Source organism: Budorcas taxicolor, chromosome 14, assembly GCF_023091745.1.
Source record: "Budorcas taxicolor isolate Tak-1 chromosome 14, Takin1.1, whole genome shotgun sequence".
NCBI classification, from domain to species: domain Eukaryota; kingdom Metazoa; phylum Chordata; class Mammalia; order Artiodactyla; family Bovidae; genus Budorcas; species Budorcas taxicolor.
In genome coordinates, this window is record NC_068923.1 from 86,105,181 (window position 1) to 86,122,977 (window position 17,797).

The window sequence follows — 17,797 nt, forward strand, 5'->3', positions numbered from 1 at the left end:
CTTATAACAAAACTAAATTAACACAAAATATTATGGTATAAAAGAAGGAAATAAATTCATGTTTATCTTTCAGTACACTAAAACTAAATGTATACTGATTTTTATAAAATAACTATACAGCAACCTACAAAGTGAAATTACTTACTGACAAAGATTAAATAAAATTGTTGGCAAACTTTGAGCAGTGGTTATGCAGTTAAAAAGTCACACACTCGTCATAAAGGTCATTTGTAGGCTCTACACAACAAGAAAGTTTGTGCAAAACACTTGGGTATGGCCTTTTCAAGGAAGTTGTTAAAGAAAAATGGTACTGCAGCAAAAGAGTCTCAGATTTCACTGTGGTCACTGAGTATGCTCAAATTCTGAAATTGAAGAGAAAGAAATTAGCACTTGCTACTTGTTGTTTTCTTGTTTTGTTTCTAAGTGCCTGTTCCACTCTTTTGTGACCCCATGGACACGACCCCATGGACTGCAGCCGGCCAGGCTCCACTGTCTATGGAATTTTCTAGGCGAGAATACTGGGTTTGGGGTGTGTGTGTGTGTGTGTGTGTGTGTGTGTGTGTGTGTGTGCACGCGCGCGCGCGCTCAGTCACGTCTGACTCTTAGCGACCGCAGAGTGTAACCTGCCAGGCTCCTCTGTCCATGGAGTTCTCCAGGCAAGAATATTGGAGTGGGTTGCCATTTCCTCCGCCATGGGCTCTTCCTGACCCATGGATCGAACCTGCGTCTCCTGGGGCTCTTGCATTGGCAGGCAGATTGTTTACCACTGAGCCACCTGGGAAGCCCCACTTGCCACTTGACTTTAAGTTGATAGCAGTAGGTAAAAGAACATTAGAAACTGAAGCCAGCTGTCTCGTCAAGCTAAGAAAATGGATATTCTCTGAGGCGTCAGACCATAGAAGTTTATAGCTCCAAGTGCCAGGTCAGACTGCTGACTCTGAAACTGGCTCTACCACTTACAAATGGTATAACTTCCCTGAACCTCAGTTTCCTCATTTCTAACAATAGGTTAAATAATAGTATCTACTTCATAAGCTTGTGGTGCGTTTAGTGAAGAAATATAGGTAAAGCTCTTAGCATAGTCTTGCAACATAATGAGCACTCAATGAATGTTCATAATATATACTATTTAATAGTAGTAGCAGTGGAAATAATAATAATAGCATTATTATTTTTAAATTTTTATTACTTTGTAAATGTATACTGTTCTGGTTGCATGTAATGAGGATGACCCAGGGAGACAATAAATGCTGTTCCAGGAATAAGGAAAGGCAAAACAATTCAAGATAAAAAAGAAATTGTGGGAAATCAAATTTCTAGGGATAGTTCTAAAATTAACCATACAGCCCAGTATTAGAAGATAACTTTGACACTTCAGATCATTTGAGTGCTGGCTCCTGCAAATAGTATTTCCAAAAATGGCAATATGAGCTTAGAGTAAAGGTTATCAGAGCAGTTAAGAGCTATTTGGTTACGTTTCGAGTTTTTGTATTTGACAGAGGTAGATTCCAACTTCCAGGATAGTGGATCCTGGAAGACGTATTTATTTTATAATCAAGCAGTTTGCACTTAATAGGTGACCACCAGATCCTTTAAACAGTGATATTGCTGGAAACTCCAAATTCTTAAACAATGTTCATACGTTGTCCAAAAAGGGAATGAAAAAATTTATTTGCTTGGAGCAGAGGACTCTGAGGAGGGGACACATTTTAATAGGTTTTCAGATGTAAATGGGATCATAGTCTAATATAAACATCACAAAACCCTTGATTCTACATTCCAATTTTCTTATGATTCTGGCACACCAACTTGTTCAACTCACCTTATTTAAATGCATGTTACTTATCGCAGCAGATACTGATTCAAAAAAAATTGGCTTCTCTGAATCTAGGTTTCCACAGTATTTCATTGCTTTTATCAAGGAAGCTATAAGAAAGCACAGTGATATAAGGATTCATGGAGCAGCAGAAGGACCAGGTCCAGTGTTAGTTAAGGACACTCCCTCACCTGTGCAATGGACCAAAGACACATCCACACTCTTGTTCTTACAGTCCATGTAAACCTGGAAGAATTAAAATAATACACCCATGATTAATTCAGGGTAGCTGACAGGAAGAAATAAGAAGCTCAGAAGGGAGAATTTATAGGTTTTTTTTTAAAAAATGATGTTGTGCCACCAGGGGGTGGCACTGTAACGCAATAAGTCATACTCTCACTTCTAAAAGAGACGGTCTTCACGAAGGAAGATGGATGCCAGCAAACATTTGCCTTTTATATAACTCAGTTTTGCTCCTTACATTCTCCAGTTTATTTAATAAAAATAAACACCCCACCTTTCTCTCCCTGTAAGAATAATATAAAATTGTTTTCAACTGTCTTATTGGAAGTCAAGGACCCATTTGTGAAAATGATGAAATCTGCTTACTTTAATGTTTTGCTATTTATATATATTCATGGGGTCCCTAAACTCCATCCACGGATGGTAAATTGAAAACCTCACTACAATAAAAGTCAAATTTGATGCCCACCTTCTATTTTTATGGTCCATCAAGATGAGAGATCCTAACTAATTTTCCTGGCATACTGCAGGGTCCTGCCTTCTTTAAGTCCTAGAAATTCTCAAGTAGTAGCAACTTGAGCAAACAAATACTTAAAATCCAGATCCTAGAACTAGTTATCCAGCTAAGATGTGGACCCAGAATGTGTCTATCTTTAAAGTCTATGTTCTTAACACATATCATAATTTACTGTAATCATAATGAAATGAACAGTGATAAGGAAACTAAAAGTAGCAAACTAATAAAAAACAGCTGGTTGTGTGTATACAGAAGCACAAATGTCATTTTCTTCAAATTTATGCATCAGTTGATTTATCCCTCCATTCTATTGTGTAGCATTTTTAAATAAGACAAATTAAAAAAATTTTCTTTCTTAGCATTTCCAGTACTTACATTATTTGAATTCCTCTGAACTTTCAACTTTAGATCTTAAACTCAGTGGGAACAGTTAACCACTGCCTCATATTTACTAACTGTAAGTCTTGATTTGCAGTATCTAGAAAAGGTAGCTAATAAACATGGGGGTATATTCAAAAACAAAGTTTAAATACAATTGGATAACAAATATACATAGTGGCTTTTCCCAGTAAAAGTACAATGCTAAACTAGTGTTTCTCAAAACACAAACCTTGGACAATAAACAACCTATGTGGTTTATTGTCCATAAACAACCTATGCTGTTTAAAATGAAGATTACTGGGACAGGACTAGGATTCAGAAGTCTGTATTTTTTTTTTCCTTCCATTTTTCTTGAGTTATAACTGGCACAGCACTGTGTAAGTTTAAGGTGTGCAGCATAAGGATTTGACTTGCATACAACCTGAAATGGTAACCACGATAAGTTTAGTGAACATTGATCATCTCATATAGATGCAAAATTAAAGAAATAGAAAAAAGATATTTTTCTTTGTCATGAGAACTCTCAGAATTTATTCTCTCGACAACTTTCATATGCAGCATAAAACCATGTTAATTGTATTTATACCTACATCCCAAGTACTTATTTATCTTATAACCAGAAGCTTGTACTTTTAACTGCATTCATCCAATTCCTCCCTCTCCTCAGCCCTTGCCTGTGATAACCACAAATCTGATCTCTTTTTCTATGAGCTTTTATTTCTTTGTTTTTGGAGTATAACTGGCTTACAATACTATGTTAGTTCCTGTTACACAACATAGTGTTTCAATATTTCTAAACATTTCAGCCCCATGCTGGATCACAGCCTTGTTGTGGTGAAGGGGCTTGTGTAGCTCAATGAAGCTGTGAGCCATGCTGTGCAGGATGACGCAAGATGAATGGGTCATAGTGAAGAGTTCTAACAAAATGCCTCCCTGGAGGAGGAAATGGCATCCCATTCCAGTATTCTCGCCACAAGTACTCCATGAACAGTATGAAAAGGCAAAAAGATATGATGCTGGAAGATGAGCTGCCAGAGTCAGAAGGTATCCAACATGCTACCGGAGAAGGGTGGAGGGAAATTATGAATAGCTCCAGAAATAAGGAAGCCATTGGGCCAAAGCAGAAATGACACTCAGTTGTGGATGAGTTTGGCAGTGAAAGTAAATGCTATAAAGAACAATATTGCATAGGAACCTGAAATATTAGGTCCATGAATCAACGTGTGAAATATTTCCTGCCATATTGGTGGGCAAGAAATGTCACAGCCACCAGCAATTTCCAGTCTCCTAATGAGGATGAGGGCTCCCAAAAGGGAACACTGTGCCTGTGATCCCGCAGATGCCACCACCCTCCATGCTGACTGCTGAAGAGCCTGGGGGAATACAGGAAGCAGCCATCCACCATGTCTGCCACCCCATATGGTGAACAGGGAATTAAGGATGTAAACAGCCAGGGAACGGGACTTGGCCCCAGATAGCGGAAGTATATATGAAAGGAATAAATTCAGTGAGCCCAGAGGCTTGCATCTTCCCAAACACAGAAGAATGCTACATTCCTTTACTTGCTATCTAATTTTCCTTGCATCACAATAATCTCTGATGCTCAGACTGCCTGCCCCCCTTGTTGCAAACTAGTATATAGCCTGACTCCCCCTCCCATCTCTCTGGAGCAGTTTTCTCAAGGCTACAGAGCTGATGGCTCCTGGGCTACACTCCCACCAAATAACTCTTTACTTTCAGGTTGTGACTAATTTTTTAGTGGACAAAGGTAAATTGGATGTGGTCAAGGAGATGGCAAGAGTAAACATCGACATTTTAGGAATCAGTAAACTAAAATGGATGGGAATGGGACAATTTAATTCAAATGACCATTAAATCCACTACTGTGGACAAGAATTCCTTAGGAGTAACTCTTATAGTAAAGAAGAATGCAGCATCTGAGTGAACCTCAAGAATGACAGAATGATCTCAATTCATTTCCAAGGCAAACCATGCAACATCACAGTAATCTAAGTCTATATTCCAACCACTGATGCTAAAGAAGCTGAAGTTGGCTGGTTCTATGAAGACCTACAATACCGTCAAGACTAACACACACACAAACACACACACAAAGATATCCTTTTCACCACAGGGGATTGGAATGCAAAAGTAGAAAGTCAAGATATACTTGGAATAACAGGCAAGTTTGGCCTTGGAGTACAAAATGAAGTAGGGCAAAGGCTAATAGAGTTTTATTAAGAGAACACTCTGGTCATAGCAAACACCCTTTTCCAAAAACTGAAGAAACAATTCTACATATGGACATCACCAGATGGTCGATACTGAAATAAGATTGATTATGTTCTTTGCAGCCAAAGTTGGAGAAGCTCTGTATAGTAAGCAAAAACAAGACCTGCAGTTGAGGCGACTGTGGCTCAGATCATGAGCTCCTTATTGCAAAATTCAGGCTTAAATTGAAGAAAGTAGGGAAAATCGCTAGGCCATTCAGGAATGACCTAAGTCAAATTCCTTATTGTTATGTAGAGGAGATGACTAATAGATTCAAGGGATAAGATCTGGTAGATGGAATGCCTGAAGAACTATGGATGGAAGCTCGTTACATTGTGCAGGAGGCATGACCAAAACAATCCCAAAGAGAAAGAAATACAAGAAGAGCAAAAGCAGAAATGACACTCAGCAGTGGATGTGCCTGGTAGTGAAAGCAAAATCCAATGCTACAAAGAACTCTACTCCATAGGAAACTGGAATGTTAGGTCCATGAATCAAGGTAAATTGGACATGGTCAAGCAGGAAATAACAAGAATGAACACTGACATCTTAGGAATCAGTGAACTAAAATGGATTGGAATGGGTGAATTTAATTCAGATGACCAATATATCTACTACTGTTGGCAAGATTCCCATAGAAGAAATGAAGTACCCCTCATAATCAATAAAAGAGTTTGAAATGCAGTACTTGGGTGCAATCTCAAAAATGACAGAATGATCTCAGTGTTTCCAAAGCAAACCATTCAACATCACAATAATCCAAGTCTATGCCCAACCACCAATGCCAAAGAAGCCGGAGTTGACTGGTTCTATGAAGACCTACAAGATCTTCCAGAACTAACACCAAAAAAAGATATCCTTTTCATCATAGGGGATTGAAATGCAAAAGTAGGCTGTCAAGAGATACCTGGACTAACTGGCAAGTTTGGCCTTGGACTACAAATTGAAGCAGGGCAAAGGCTAACAGAGTTTTGCCGACAGAACACATAGATCATAGATAACTCTACATGTGGACATCACCAAATGGTCAATACCAAAATCAGATTGATTACATTCTTTGAAGCTGAAGATGAAGAAACTATAGAGTCAGAAAAAACAAGACTGTGGCTCAGGTCATCAGCTCCTTATAGCAAAATTCAGGCTTAAACTAAAGAAAGTGGAGAAAACCTACAGGCCATTCAGGAATGATCTAAATCAAATCCCTTACTATTATACAGTGGAGGTAATGAATACATTCAAGGGATTAGATATGATAGACAGAGTACCTGAAGAAATATGGACAGAGGTCCATAACATTGTACAGGAGGTAATGACCAAAACCATCCCAAAGAAAAAGAATTGCAAGAAAGCAAAGTGGGTGTCTGAGGAGGCTTTACAAATAGCTGAGGAAAAAGAAGCAAAAAGCAAGGGAGAAAGGGAAAGATATAACCAACTGAATGCTGTTTCAGAGAATACCAAGGAGAAGAGAAGAAGGCTTTTTTCAATGAACAATGGAAAGAGAAAAACAACAGAAAGGGAAAGACTAGAGGTCCATATAGTCAAAGCTATGGTCTTTCCAATAGTCATGCACAGATGTACATGGCTTGAAATTCAGCATTTAAAAAACTAAGATCATGACGTATGGTCTGATCACTTCATGGCAAATAGAAGGGAAAAAAATAGAAGCAATAGCATTTTTTCTTGGACTCCAAAATCCCTGTAGATGGTGACTGTAGCCATGAAATTAAAAGACACTTGCTCCTTGGAAGGAAAGTTATGACAAACCTAGATGAGGTATTCAAAGCAGAGACATCACTTTGCCAGCAAAGGTCCGGATAGCCAAAGCTATGGTTTTTCCAGTAGTCAAGTACAGATGTGAGAGTTGGACCACAGAGTTCTCTGAGAGAAAGAAAACAAATGAGGCCAGCTCTCAGATCATCTCAGCTTTCTGCTGCAAAGTGGTTTGTGGGCCACTACATGATAGGGGGACCCATGCAAAATGCAGCCACTTCACGGAGCTGGGAAAACAGAACTGGCATTCAGGAAGGATCAAGTGGGTACATTTATGAGCAAGAATAATGGAAAGGAGGGAAATATGTAGGGAAAGAGCCCCAGAAATTATCAAAGACTATGATTAAGTTTTTGACAGAATATAAAGTCTCACACAGGAGAAGACTGTTTGAGGCCAGAGTAAGAGTACCCCTGGGGAGGAAACAGCCAAGGAGAGGAGAATCCAGTTCCACACAGCAGAAGCTAACGGGCCACTGAGGGAAGCTGAGAAACAGACATGGGCTAATCCTCAAGATCCTCCCACATATTTAGGGTATTGGGGGAGAGAATAAGTGGAAATAAGAAAGGGAGTACATTCCTTGTTGACTTTGAATTAAAAAAAAAAAAACAGGAAACAATTAAGAAAGTGTCTGTGTGTGTATGTCCTTAGTTGCTCAGTCATGTCTGACTCTGCGACTTCATGGATGGTAGCCTGCCAGGCTCCTCTGTCCATGGAGATTCTCCAGGAAAGAATACCGGAGTGGGTTGCCATGCCCTCCTCCAGGGGATCTTCCCAACACAGGACTCAAACCAGGGTCTCCCACATTGCAGGCTGATTCTTTACCATCTGAGCCACCAGGGAAGCCCAGAAGTTTCTGAGTTTCCCTTGAATTGGCAAAATTAAGTATTCCATCTGAAAAATGAAGACTTTGGTTTTAAAGAGATAAAACTGTTTTATTTTTTGCAACCAGGATTGTAGGGACCCAATGCAGAATGGAGCAAAGTGCCTCACTGCACTGGGCATTATTTCAGAGACCAGGAAGGGTTTCAGGTCAGATTGTACTCATCCATGTTATGAGAGACCACATCCTGCTATTTGCCCAGGGAAGGGACTTTTCTCCTTCTTTCCTTTTATTATTTTTTTAATTGGAGAATAACTGCTTTAAATTGAGTCATGTTTATTCCTGTTGTGCAACATCATGTATCAGCTATAAGTATTCATATATTCCCTCCCTCCTAAGCCTCCCTCCCATTCCCATCTCATCCAATCTAGGTCATCCAAGAGTACCAGGTTGAGCTCCCAGTATTATATAACAACTTCCCGCTAGTTACCTATTTTACAACCAGTAGAGTAAATATTTAAAAGTTACTTTCTCAGTTCATCCCAACTTCTCCTTCCCCTGCTATATCCACAAATCCATTCTCTATATCTATGTCTCACTGCTGTCTTGCAAATAGGTTCATCAGTACCATTGTCTAGATTCCATATATTTGCATTAATATGTATTTGTTTTCCCCTTTTTGACTTATTTCACTCTGTATAATGGCTCTAGGTTCATCCACCTCAGTTCAACTGACTCAAATTTGTTCCTTTTCATGGCTGAGTAATATTCTGTTGAACATGTGTGCCACAATTTCTTTACCCACTCATCTGTTGATGGACATCTAGGTTGCTTCCATGTCCTGGCTATTGTAAATAGTGCTGAAATGAACACTGGGGTAAATGTGTATCTTTTTGAATTATGATTTTCTCAGGGCGTATGCCCAGTAGTGGGAGTGCTGGGTCATCTCCTAGTTTTACTTCTAGTCTTTTGTGTTTTTTTTAAGGAATCTCCATACTATTCTCTAGAGTGGTTCTATCAAATTACATTTCCATCAACAGTGCAGGAGGGCTTCCTTTTCTCCACATCCTTGCCAGCACTTATCGCTTGAAGATTTCTGAGGATGGTCACTCTGACCAGTCTCGGTGGCATCTCAATGTAGTTGTGATGAGCATTTCTTTAATGGTGAAGGACAGCAAGCATCTTTTCCTTGTCTGTTGGCCATCTGTAGGTCTTCTTTGGAGAGATTGCTCTTTAGGTCTTCTGCCCGTTTTGTTGTTGTTGTTGTTGTTGTTTGTTTGTTTGATTGGTTTTTTGTTTTCCTGATACTGAGTTCCATGAGCTGATGCTACATTTTGGAAATTAATCCTTTATCAGTTGCTTCATTTGCTATTACTTTTTCCCATTCTAAAGGTTGTCTTTTCATCTTCTTTATAGTTTCCTTTGCTGTGCAAAAGCTTATAAGTTTAATTAGGTCCCATTGTTTACTTTTATTTCTATTTCCATTACTCTAGGAAGTGGGTAGAAGAGGATCTTGCTGCAATTTGTATCGGAGTGTTGTATCTATGTTTTCCTCTGAGTTTTATAGTTTCTAGCCTTATATTTAGGTTTTTAATACATTTTTAGTTTATTTTCATAGTGTTAGGAAGTGTTCAAATTTCATTCTTTTGCATGTAACTGTCCAGTTTTCCCAGCACCACTTACTGACAAAATTATCATTTATCCATTGTATATTTTTGCCTCCTTGTCAAAGAGAAGGTGTCCATAGGCATGTAGGTTTATCTCAGGACTTTCTTTCTTGTTCCTCTGACACATTTTTGTGTTTGTGCCAGTACTGTACTGCCTTGATTACCATAGCTTTGTAGTATAGTCAAACATCAGGAAGACTGATTCCTCCAACTCCATTTTTCTTTCTCAAGATTGCTTTGGCTATTTGGGGTCTTCATGTTTCCATAAAAACAGTAAAACTATTTGCTCTAGTTTTGTGAAAAATGCCATTAAATCAGTGCTGAATATTCATTAGAACAACTGATGCTGAAGCTGAAACTCCAATACTTTGGCCACCTGATGCGAAGAACTGACTCATTTGAAAAGACCCTGATGCTGGGAAAGATTGAAGGTGGGAGGAGAAGAAAACAACAGAGGATGAGATGGTTGGATGGCATCACCAAGTGGATGGACATGAGTTTGAGTAAGCTCCGTGTGTTGGTGATGGACAGGGATGCCTGGTGTGCTGCAGTCCATGGGGTTGCCAAGAGTCAGACATGACTAGAGCAGCTGAACTGAACTGAATGTGATGGGGATTGCTTTGACTCTGTAGACTGCCTTGGGTAGTATGGTCATTTTCACAATATTGATTCTTCCAATCCTAGAACATGATTATCTCTCCATCTGTTTTTATCATCTTTGATTTCTTTCATGAGTATCTTATAGTTTTCTGAATACAGGTGTTTTGTCTCCTTAGGCAGGTTTATTCCTAGGTATTTTATTCTTTCTGTTGCAATGGTGAATGGGATTGATTCCTTAATTTCTCTTTTTGATTTTTAATTATTATTGCATAGGAATGCAGCTGAAAGGTCAGCTGTTAATCTTATGGGAATTCCCATGTATGTTCTTTGTTGCTTTTCCTTCGCTTCTTATAACATTTTTTGCTTTGTGTTTAATTTTTGTTAGTTTGATTAATATGTGTCTTGGCATGTTTCTCTTTGTGTTTATCCTATGTAGGACTCTCTGTGCTTCCTGGACTCATGTGGCTATTTCCTTTCTAATGTTAGAGAAAGTTTTGACTATACTCTCCTTCCGTATTTTCTCATACACTTTCTTTTTCTCTTCTGGAATCCCTCTGATTTGAATGTTGGTGTGCTTAATATTGTCCCAGATGTCTCTGAGACTGTCTTCATTTCTTTCATTTCTTTCCTTTATACTGCTCTGCTTCGGTTATTTGCCCTGCTCTGCTTCTAGCTGCTTTCTTCCAGTTCATTTAAACATTCTTCTGCCTCAGTTACTATGCCATTGGTTCCCTTTAGTGTATTTTTATTTCTTTTATTGTATTGTTCATTGCTGATAGTGTATTTTTTATTTCTTCCATGTTCTTGTTAAACTCTTCAGGTATCTTCTCAATCCATGCCTCCATTCTACTTATCTATGCCTCCATTTTATTGCCAAGATTTTGGTTCATCTTTACTATCATTCCTCTGAATTCTTTTTCTAGTAGACACCCTATTTTATCTTCATGTGTTTGGTGTTGTGGGTTTTTACCATGTTCCTTCATCTGACACATGTTTCTCTGTTTTTATTTTGTTTTTTTCCATTTTACTTATTGTGTTTGGGGTCTCTTTTCTGAAGGCTGTAAGGCCTTAGGTCCTCTTAATTTTGAAGTCTGCCCCCTTGGGTGGGTTTTGACCAGTCCCTTGTGAAGGTTTCCTGGTAAGAGGCCAGAGGCCTGTGTTCTGGTGAGCAGAGCTGGACCTTGTTCCTCCAAAAGGCACTGTCATATCCAATGGTGTGTTTGGGTGTTTGTGAGCTTGGTATGGCTTTGGGCAGCCTGTCTATTAATGGGTAGGTTTGTGTTACTGTTTTGCTAATTATTTGGCATGAGGTGTCCAGTACTTGAGTTTGCTTGGCCTTTACGTGGAGCCAGGTCTTAGCAATGAGATGGAGGCCTTTGGGAGAGTTCTTGCCAATTAATATTTTACAGCGTCAGGAGATCTCTGAAGATCCAACATCCTGAACTTAGACCTTCTACCTCAGAGGTTCAAAATCAACACCTGGCTGGAGCAACAAGACTCCACAAGCCACATAGCACAGAAGAGAAAAGGAAATAAATAGAAAAAAAAAAATCAAACAAACATGCAAACAAAAAATGAGTGGACAGACAAATCCCCAAGACAAATGATAAAAGTAACACTGAACAGACAAACACATTGAGACTCATACATTCATACTCAAAAAAAGGAAAAAGACAAAAAACTAAAATAAAATCTTAAAAAGTGGAACCACAAAGGAAGAGAGCAACCAAACCAATAAGCAAACCCATAAATAACACACACAATAAACTAGGCTAGAAAAAATTCAGAACCAAAAACATGAAAGCAGTACAACAGAACAAAATACTAGGGTAGAAATAGGAAAAAATCAAATAAACTTACTTAAAAATACAAGCTTTAAAAAAGGAAATATTAAGTAAAAAATAAGTATTAAAGTACTAATAAAAAAAGAACAACAGAACAAAATGAAAAGAGAGAGAAAGAGAGGTGGTAAGAAGACTATTTTCGTGTGGCCTCAGTTCTCAGTTTTCCTGCTACACAGTGAGTTCCAGCTAATGTGCCTCATCAGAAAGACCTCCAGTATTTCTAGGAAGGTCTCCAGACCTGCTCTGGGCAACTGTGGGGTCAGCTCAGGCTCAAACCTGTCCACACTCCAACTTGTACTTGCTTCAAAGCCCACAACTGCTCCCAAACGCCACACCCTCAAGCCAGCTGTGGGGCTTAAGCTACTGCCCCTGTGGCTGCAGGAGGAAGCTCACCTCCACTGGTCACACAGCCTCTGCGGCTCACGTTGGTTTTCACCTGCCTCTGTAGGCTGCGCTCTGGTGTCTGTTTCCCACTCAGACAAGATGGGGCAGAAGCAGAGGCATATCGGGCCTCACTTACTCAGCTGGGCCGGGAAGATGGAGGGATATGGCAGGCACAAGTGCAACGTGTGAGGAGGGCCTGGGGTGGTAAAAGCCTTCGGAGTGTTGCTGCAGCCTGAGGCAGGTCAAGCACTCTCCCAGGGGAACTGGCCCCAGGTCGTGGAAACCTAGGCAACGCCAAGGTGCCTGAGCTCCAGGAAGGTGAGGGCTGTGACTGATGTCTGCTCGTAGCTGCCTGCACCTGGACCCCTGGGGTTGGGCCTGCGGTGCTACTCATCCCCTGCCTGTGGCACTCCCACTGGCCTTGACGGCAGCTGGCTGATGTGCCTGCCTCTGAGACTGCAGACCAGAGCCATGACTAGTTCTGCCTCTGGCACTCATGCCAACCTTTCCAGTGGCTGGCCAGTGTGTCCACCTCTGAGGCTGCAGACCAGAGCAGTGACTTGTCCTGCCTCTGGCACTCACATCGGCCTTGGTAGCAGCCAGCCAAAATCCCTCTGGGGTTGCAGACCACAGCTGCAGCCAGTCCCACTGTGGGCACTCACGAAGGACACTCACGTGTCCTAACATCTGTAAGCATGCAGAGGTGGAGGCAATGACCTATCGCCCCTCTGGCAGTCCCAGGCTTTTCCCCCAGCTGTGTCGTAGGAGCCCCCTCTGAGTGTCTTCATGGCAGTCAATCCCAGCCCCTCCTTGCGCCTCAGCACCCAGCCCCCCTCGCCATGGTGGGCGGCCCTGCAGTCAAGCATCTCAGGCTGGGAAATGCTGGTCAGTGCTGATTTTTGTGCTGAAATCTCTCTACTTTGCCTTACACACACCTGTTGCTGTGCTCTCCTCTGAGCTTCCAAAGCTCCACCTGTCCCTGCCTGTGAGGTAGGTTCTCAGTGATTCAGGCCAGGAATGGTTTCAGGTCAGACTGTACCCATCCATGTGAAACACCATATCCTGCCAACTTCGGCGCACATACTCATGGAGGAAGCTTTTCTCGTTCTTTCTAGAAGCCTAGGAGCTGACTGCCCAGCATGTACTATGCCCACTACATCTCAAATACATATTCTCAGATAATATTGGGATAATCAAAAGTCAGAGTTCAAAAATAATTAGTAGTTAACTGAAAATGTAAAAACTCATGCCCCACGTGAACACCTACTCTACTCCCCTTATACCCTCCTGATACACGCACAGCTAGAAACTTCATGAAATCTCCTGAAAAGAAATCTACTGTAGCAGGAGGCACAAAGTCTGTGTCCTTTGGGGAGAATGCGTGAGATGAGTAGGGTCACGACCTCAGAAGTGAGAAAGAGTCCATGAAAACACCGTTCCTAAAGAGAAGGGAAAGAATCAGTCCAAACACAAGCTGCACAAATACCTCAATAAGCATGGAGACGCCAGTATAGTCAGAAAAGGTCAATCCACTGCAATCCAGGATTAAAGAACACTTCGGATTCAGGCAGGGCTGGGTAGCTTCTTCTGTAAGAGGAACAGAGCTGAATCAGAGAGAATTCTTAGAGATTTTCACTATTGACTTTTTGTGGAATATTGGGAAAATCAACAGTGGCCTAATGTTTTAACAAAGTGAAATCACTGTCATGTCGGACTCTTTGCGACGCCATGGACTGTAGCCCACCAGGCTCCTCCATCCATGGAATTTTCTAGGCAAGAGTACTGGAGTGGGCTGCCATTTCCTTCTCCAGGGGATCTTCCCAACCCAGGGATCAAACTGGGGTCTCCCGTGTTGCAGATAGACACTTTACCATCTGAGCCACCAGGGAATCCCTGGATGGCTCAGGGAATGTTTAACAAAATCAATTCCAAACACTTAATTCTACATTTTCAGTTGGCTACTAATTATTTTTGAACTCCAATTTTTGATTATTCCAATATTATCTCAGGTAATTATTACCACATAACTTGATTGCCAAGGATAATATTGGTAAATAGCATATGATTAAAAATGAAAGTGAATGGAAATTTACAATAAGAAGACGTCCCTCTGGAGCAACCAGGGAAGGCTTCATGCAAAAGCAGCCTTGAATTTAATAGCCTATATTTAATTCCAAAAGTAGAAGTAATACAGAAAGGTAAGCATCCCAATCATATGAACAACTGTAATTAAACACTGATGATAGTTTAAGATCTCAAAATTTTCCTGTCCCATTCAATCAATATTTATTGGGGGGACTACCCTGGTGGTCCAGTGGCTAGGACACCACGCTCCCAATGCAGGGGTCCAGGCTTGATCTCTGGCCAGGGCGCTAGTCCCACATGCCGCAACTCAGGGTTCACATGCTGCTACCAGAAGTTCACCCGCCACAACTAAAGATCCCACACGCTGCAGCAAAGATCTAAGATTCCGCGTGCTGCAACTAAGACACAGCACAGCCAAATAAATTAAAAAGTGTATTTTTTAAAATTTGCTGTTTTTATAAATTTAGTACCACATGCCAGGTACTCCAGTAGTGCCCTCTGTTTCCCTTTTTCTCCCGTGAGAAGGAGCTTTGAACGTAAGTATAGATGCAGGCTATGCTACCATTGGCTCAAAATGGTAAATTAGAACTTCAAGCAAAATGAAAAGTGACCACAACTTAGCTCATCCACTGGCCACTCAGTAGTAATCATTATCATTCAATATTTGCCTAAAAATAGGACCTAGCCTTACTACAGAAGATATAATATGTCACTGCTATTATCAGAGATTGGAGAGTGGATTTAAGATCACAGGAAAAATAAAAATATGAATCCTAGGCAAGGACAAACAGTGGAACATTGATTAGTATTTATTCCTTTTATTTCCTAGTCTCACAAACAGACACACACAAACACATATACATAGATTGGCACTACATTAATTAGTTTAGAAATACTTTTATTCCATTTTATTTAGAGCTACAGAAGAAGAATTACTAAAGGAATATTAAAAGATTTGCTGAGACACTTGGCTCATTATTTGTCTGTGATATGTACTTCCTTGCAAATTTTTTATGATTCATAAACGTTTTATCCAATTTGGAAACATTTTGTTGAATTTTCAGAGTATAAGAATCTTAAACAATTGACTATCAGATAAGCTTCCCTACAAAAGTTCAATAATCCACATGTCATACATGCATAAAATATACGTAATGGATTAGATGTATCCTTACAAAGTTAGATATAAAAAGCTTTAGTAAGACTAATCATTTGCAATGTACCATGGAGTTCAAAATTTGAAGGCTTTCTATGCAATACTTCTGAATATATGTTTTAGAAAATAAAATGTATATGATTTTTTAGAAGATAACTCAGTCCAGCTATTTTGATATCTTTTCAGCATGTCAACTGTGTACATATCTTTACATGCTCCACATTTAATGACAGCATGGTGGTAGCTTGAAAATATTTACACCATGGAAATTGGCAAGTGCAACAAATCACACTTCTCCACCACCCCATGCCATATTCTCCACTCCAAGTTTTTTGGATTTACCAACACATCATTATGTAAATCTGGTTACTCTTACTAAACACAAGGAAAATAATCAGTAATTTTTTAAAAATTCAATATCTTGGATTAAATAAATGACTTAAACCTCTGACATATTTAGCAATAGATCTTAAAATGACAGTGATGATGCAATTTGATAACAAAATTAACAAAGTCTGTTTTTCCATCTCTTTATAGTCTTTTATAGTACAGTACATACAAAAGAGCTAAATCTAAAATTCTTAGTCCAAAAATTTATGTAGAAAAAGTTATCATTAATATCTAATCCACCCAAATTAAATTATGAATTCTTTGAGATCTTTAAGCCTTATTCTTCATTTACTAGAAAACATAATTGTCATTGGTAAAATTGAATATAATTCAATATATATACTTAATATAACCCAGAAAAAATTAACAGCTATTTTATTTATAATTGCTTTTTATGAAGGAGGTACATAAATTATTATCTACAACTAAATTTATGACATGCATTCTATCATCTCTATTCTTTAACAAGCCAAACATGGCTAATCAATCATGGTACTTTTTCTCAGTCAGTTCAAAGAAGACCCTAGAATTTCTATCAATTTAGTGCTTCAGAAAGTCACTATTAGTTCATAGGCAATTTTACTTGTCAATCTGAACTTAATAATCCAGTGAAAAAACTATGCATATCATTTAGAGAGATTGAATACTAATCTAAATGACTAAGAAATGGTGGTAAAAGAATACAGAAAATTATTTAAGAAATAAGGTGTTTTTTTTCTTTTCTATCCTATTTATTTCACTTATAATTTATACTTGCTGTTCCCTATATTTTCTTGTAATTATTTCATAATTTAAGCGATGATAGATTGCTAACTAAAAATGTTTGGGTTTAATCAATAGTGAAATAAATTTTTCTTTTGTTTCAGAATGTGCTTGCTTTGTCCTTCATTTTTACATCTGAGCTTCCTCTTTTGTGTTCCTTTAATCGAAATGGATGCACATTTTCAGACTGTCCAAAAGAAATAAAACAAAGAATTGTGCCATGTAGTTGTGGATAATAATTTAAATAAACTTTTTTTTTAAAGAGAAGCAGTTCTTTTTTTGTGTGTGTAAATAAAAAAGACATTGTTAATGGCAAAGTTACCAATCTCCTCAAATGAAAATTTAGATACAATGGACATTCTTGAAATCTTTCCAAAAATAAGTGAAGTTTTCTTTTATATAGTATCCCTTCAGTTCTGTCATTGTGCTGATTCTATGACTATTAATATATACTTGTGTTTTAAGCTTCTAAGTAAATCAATCAGTGCAATAAAATTCACATTGTTGTTGAAAACTGAATGAACAGCTAATATGCCTTAAGCAAAATGAGGTAAGCTTGGAGCATGTGCAAAGGAGATAACTAATATATACTCATGGGGGATGTGGTAAATGACGAGCTTTATCTACAAAAATCAAAAAAAAATAAAGAAAGAAATTAACCATCAGGTGTGGGTGGGTGATTAACTCCAGACTGTGAAAGCCAGCTCTCTCCTGTGGAATAGTCATTAACTTGTTTAATTAAAAAGTATTCAGAGATGCATAATTTAGGAGTGCTTTTTTATACTTCAAAAGGTTTCTGGCAGTTTGTGAATCACTCAAAATTTTTTAAAAGAAGGCGTTTTCTGTTGATATCAAGTAATTATTGAGGAACAGATTTATATCTCTAACTGCTCAAGAAAATAAGGAATCAGAAATATTTAGGACAAACCAAAACACTATCTTTGGAAAACATGTGTACATATTATTGCGTACATTCTCTCTTTTATTCATTCATTCATTCAAGCAATTGGTTAATATAGATGTGGCGTGTGCTTACTCTAAGGACCATTCTAAGAACTACAAGTAGAATGATGGACAAGAGAGATAATGG

The 17,797-nt window shown here is 38.9% G+C and overlaps 1 protein-coding gene across 1 annotated transcript in view; it reads right to left on the reverse strand.

Moving 5' to 3' along the window:
* Positions 1-326: 326 nt before the first annotated feature.
* The window catches only part of SLC26A7 (solute carrier family 26 member 7), a 146,878-nt gene continuing 129,407 nt past the window's right edge, over positions 327-17,797 (reverse strand). The window contains exons 15-18 of the mRNA XM_052651652.1: positions 13,801-13,901; positions 2,008-2,062; positions 1,823-1,926; positions 327-362 (exon numbers count right to left, since the gene is read on the reverse strand). Coding sequence (XP_052507612.1) covers positions 327-362; positions 1,823-1,926; positions 2,008-2,062; positions 13,801-13,901 — 296 coding nt within the window. The remainder of the gene's footprint in view (positions 363-1,822; positions 1,927-2,007; positions 2,063-13,800; positions 13,902-17,797) is intronic.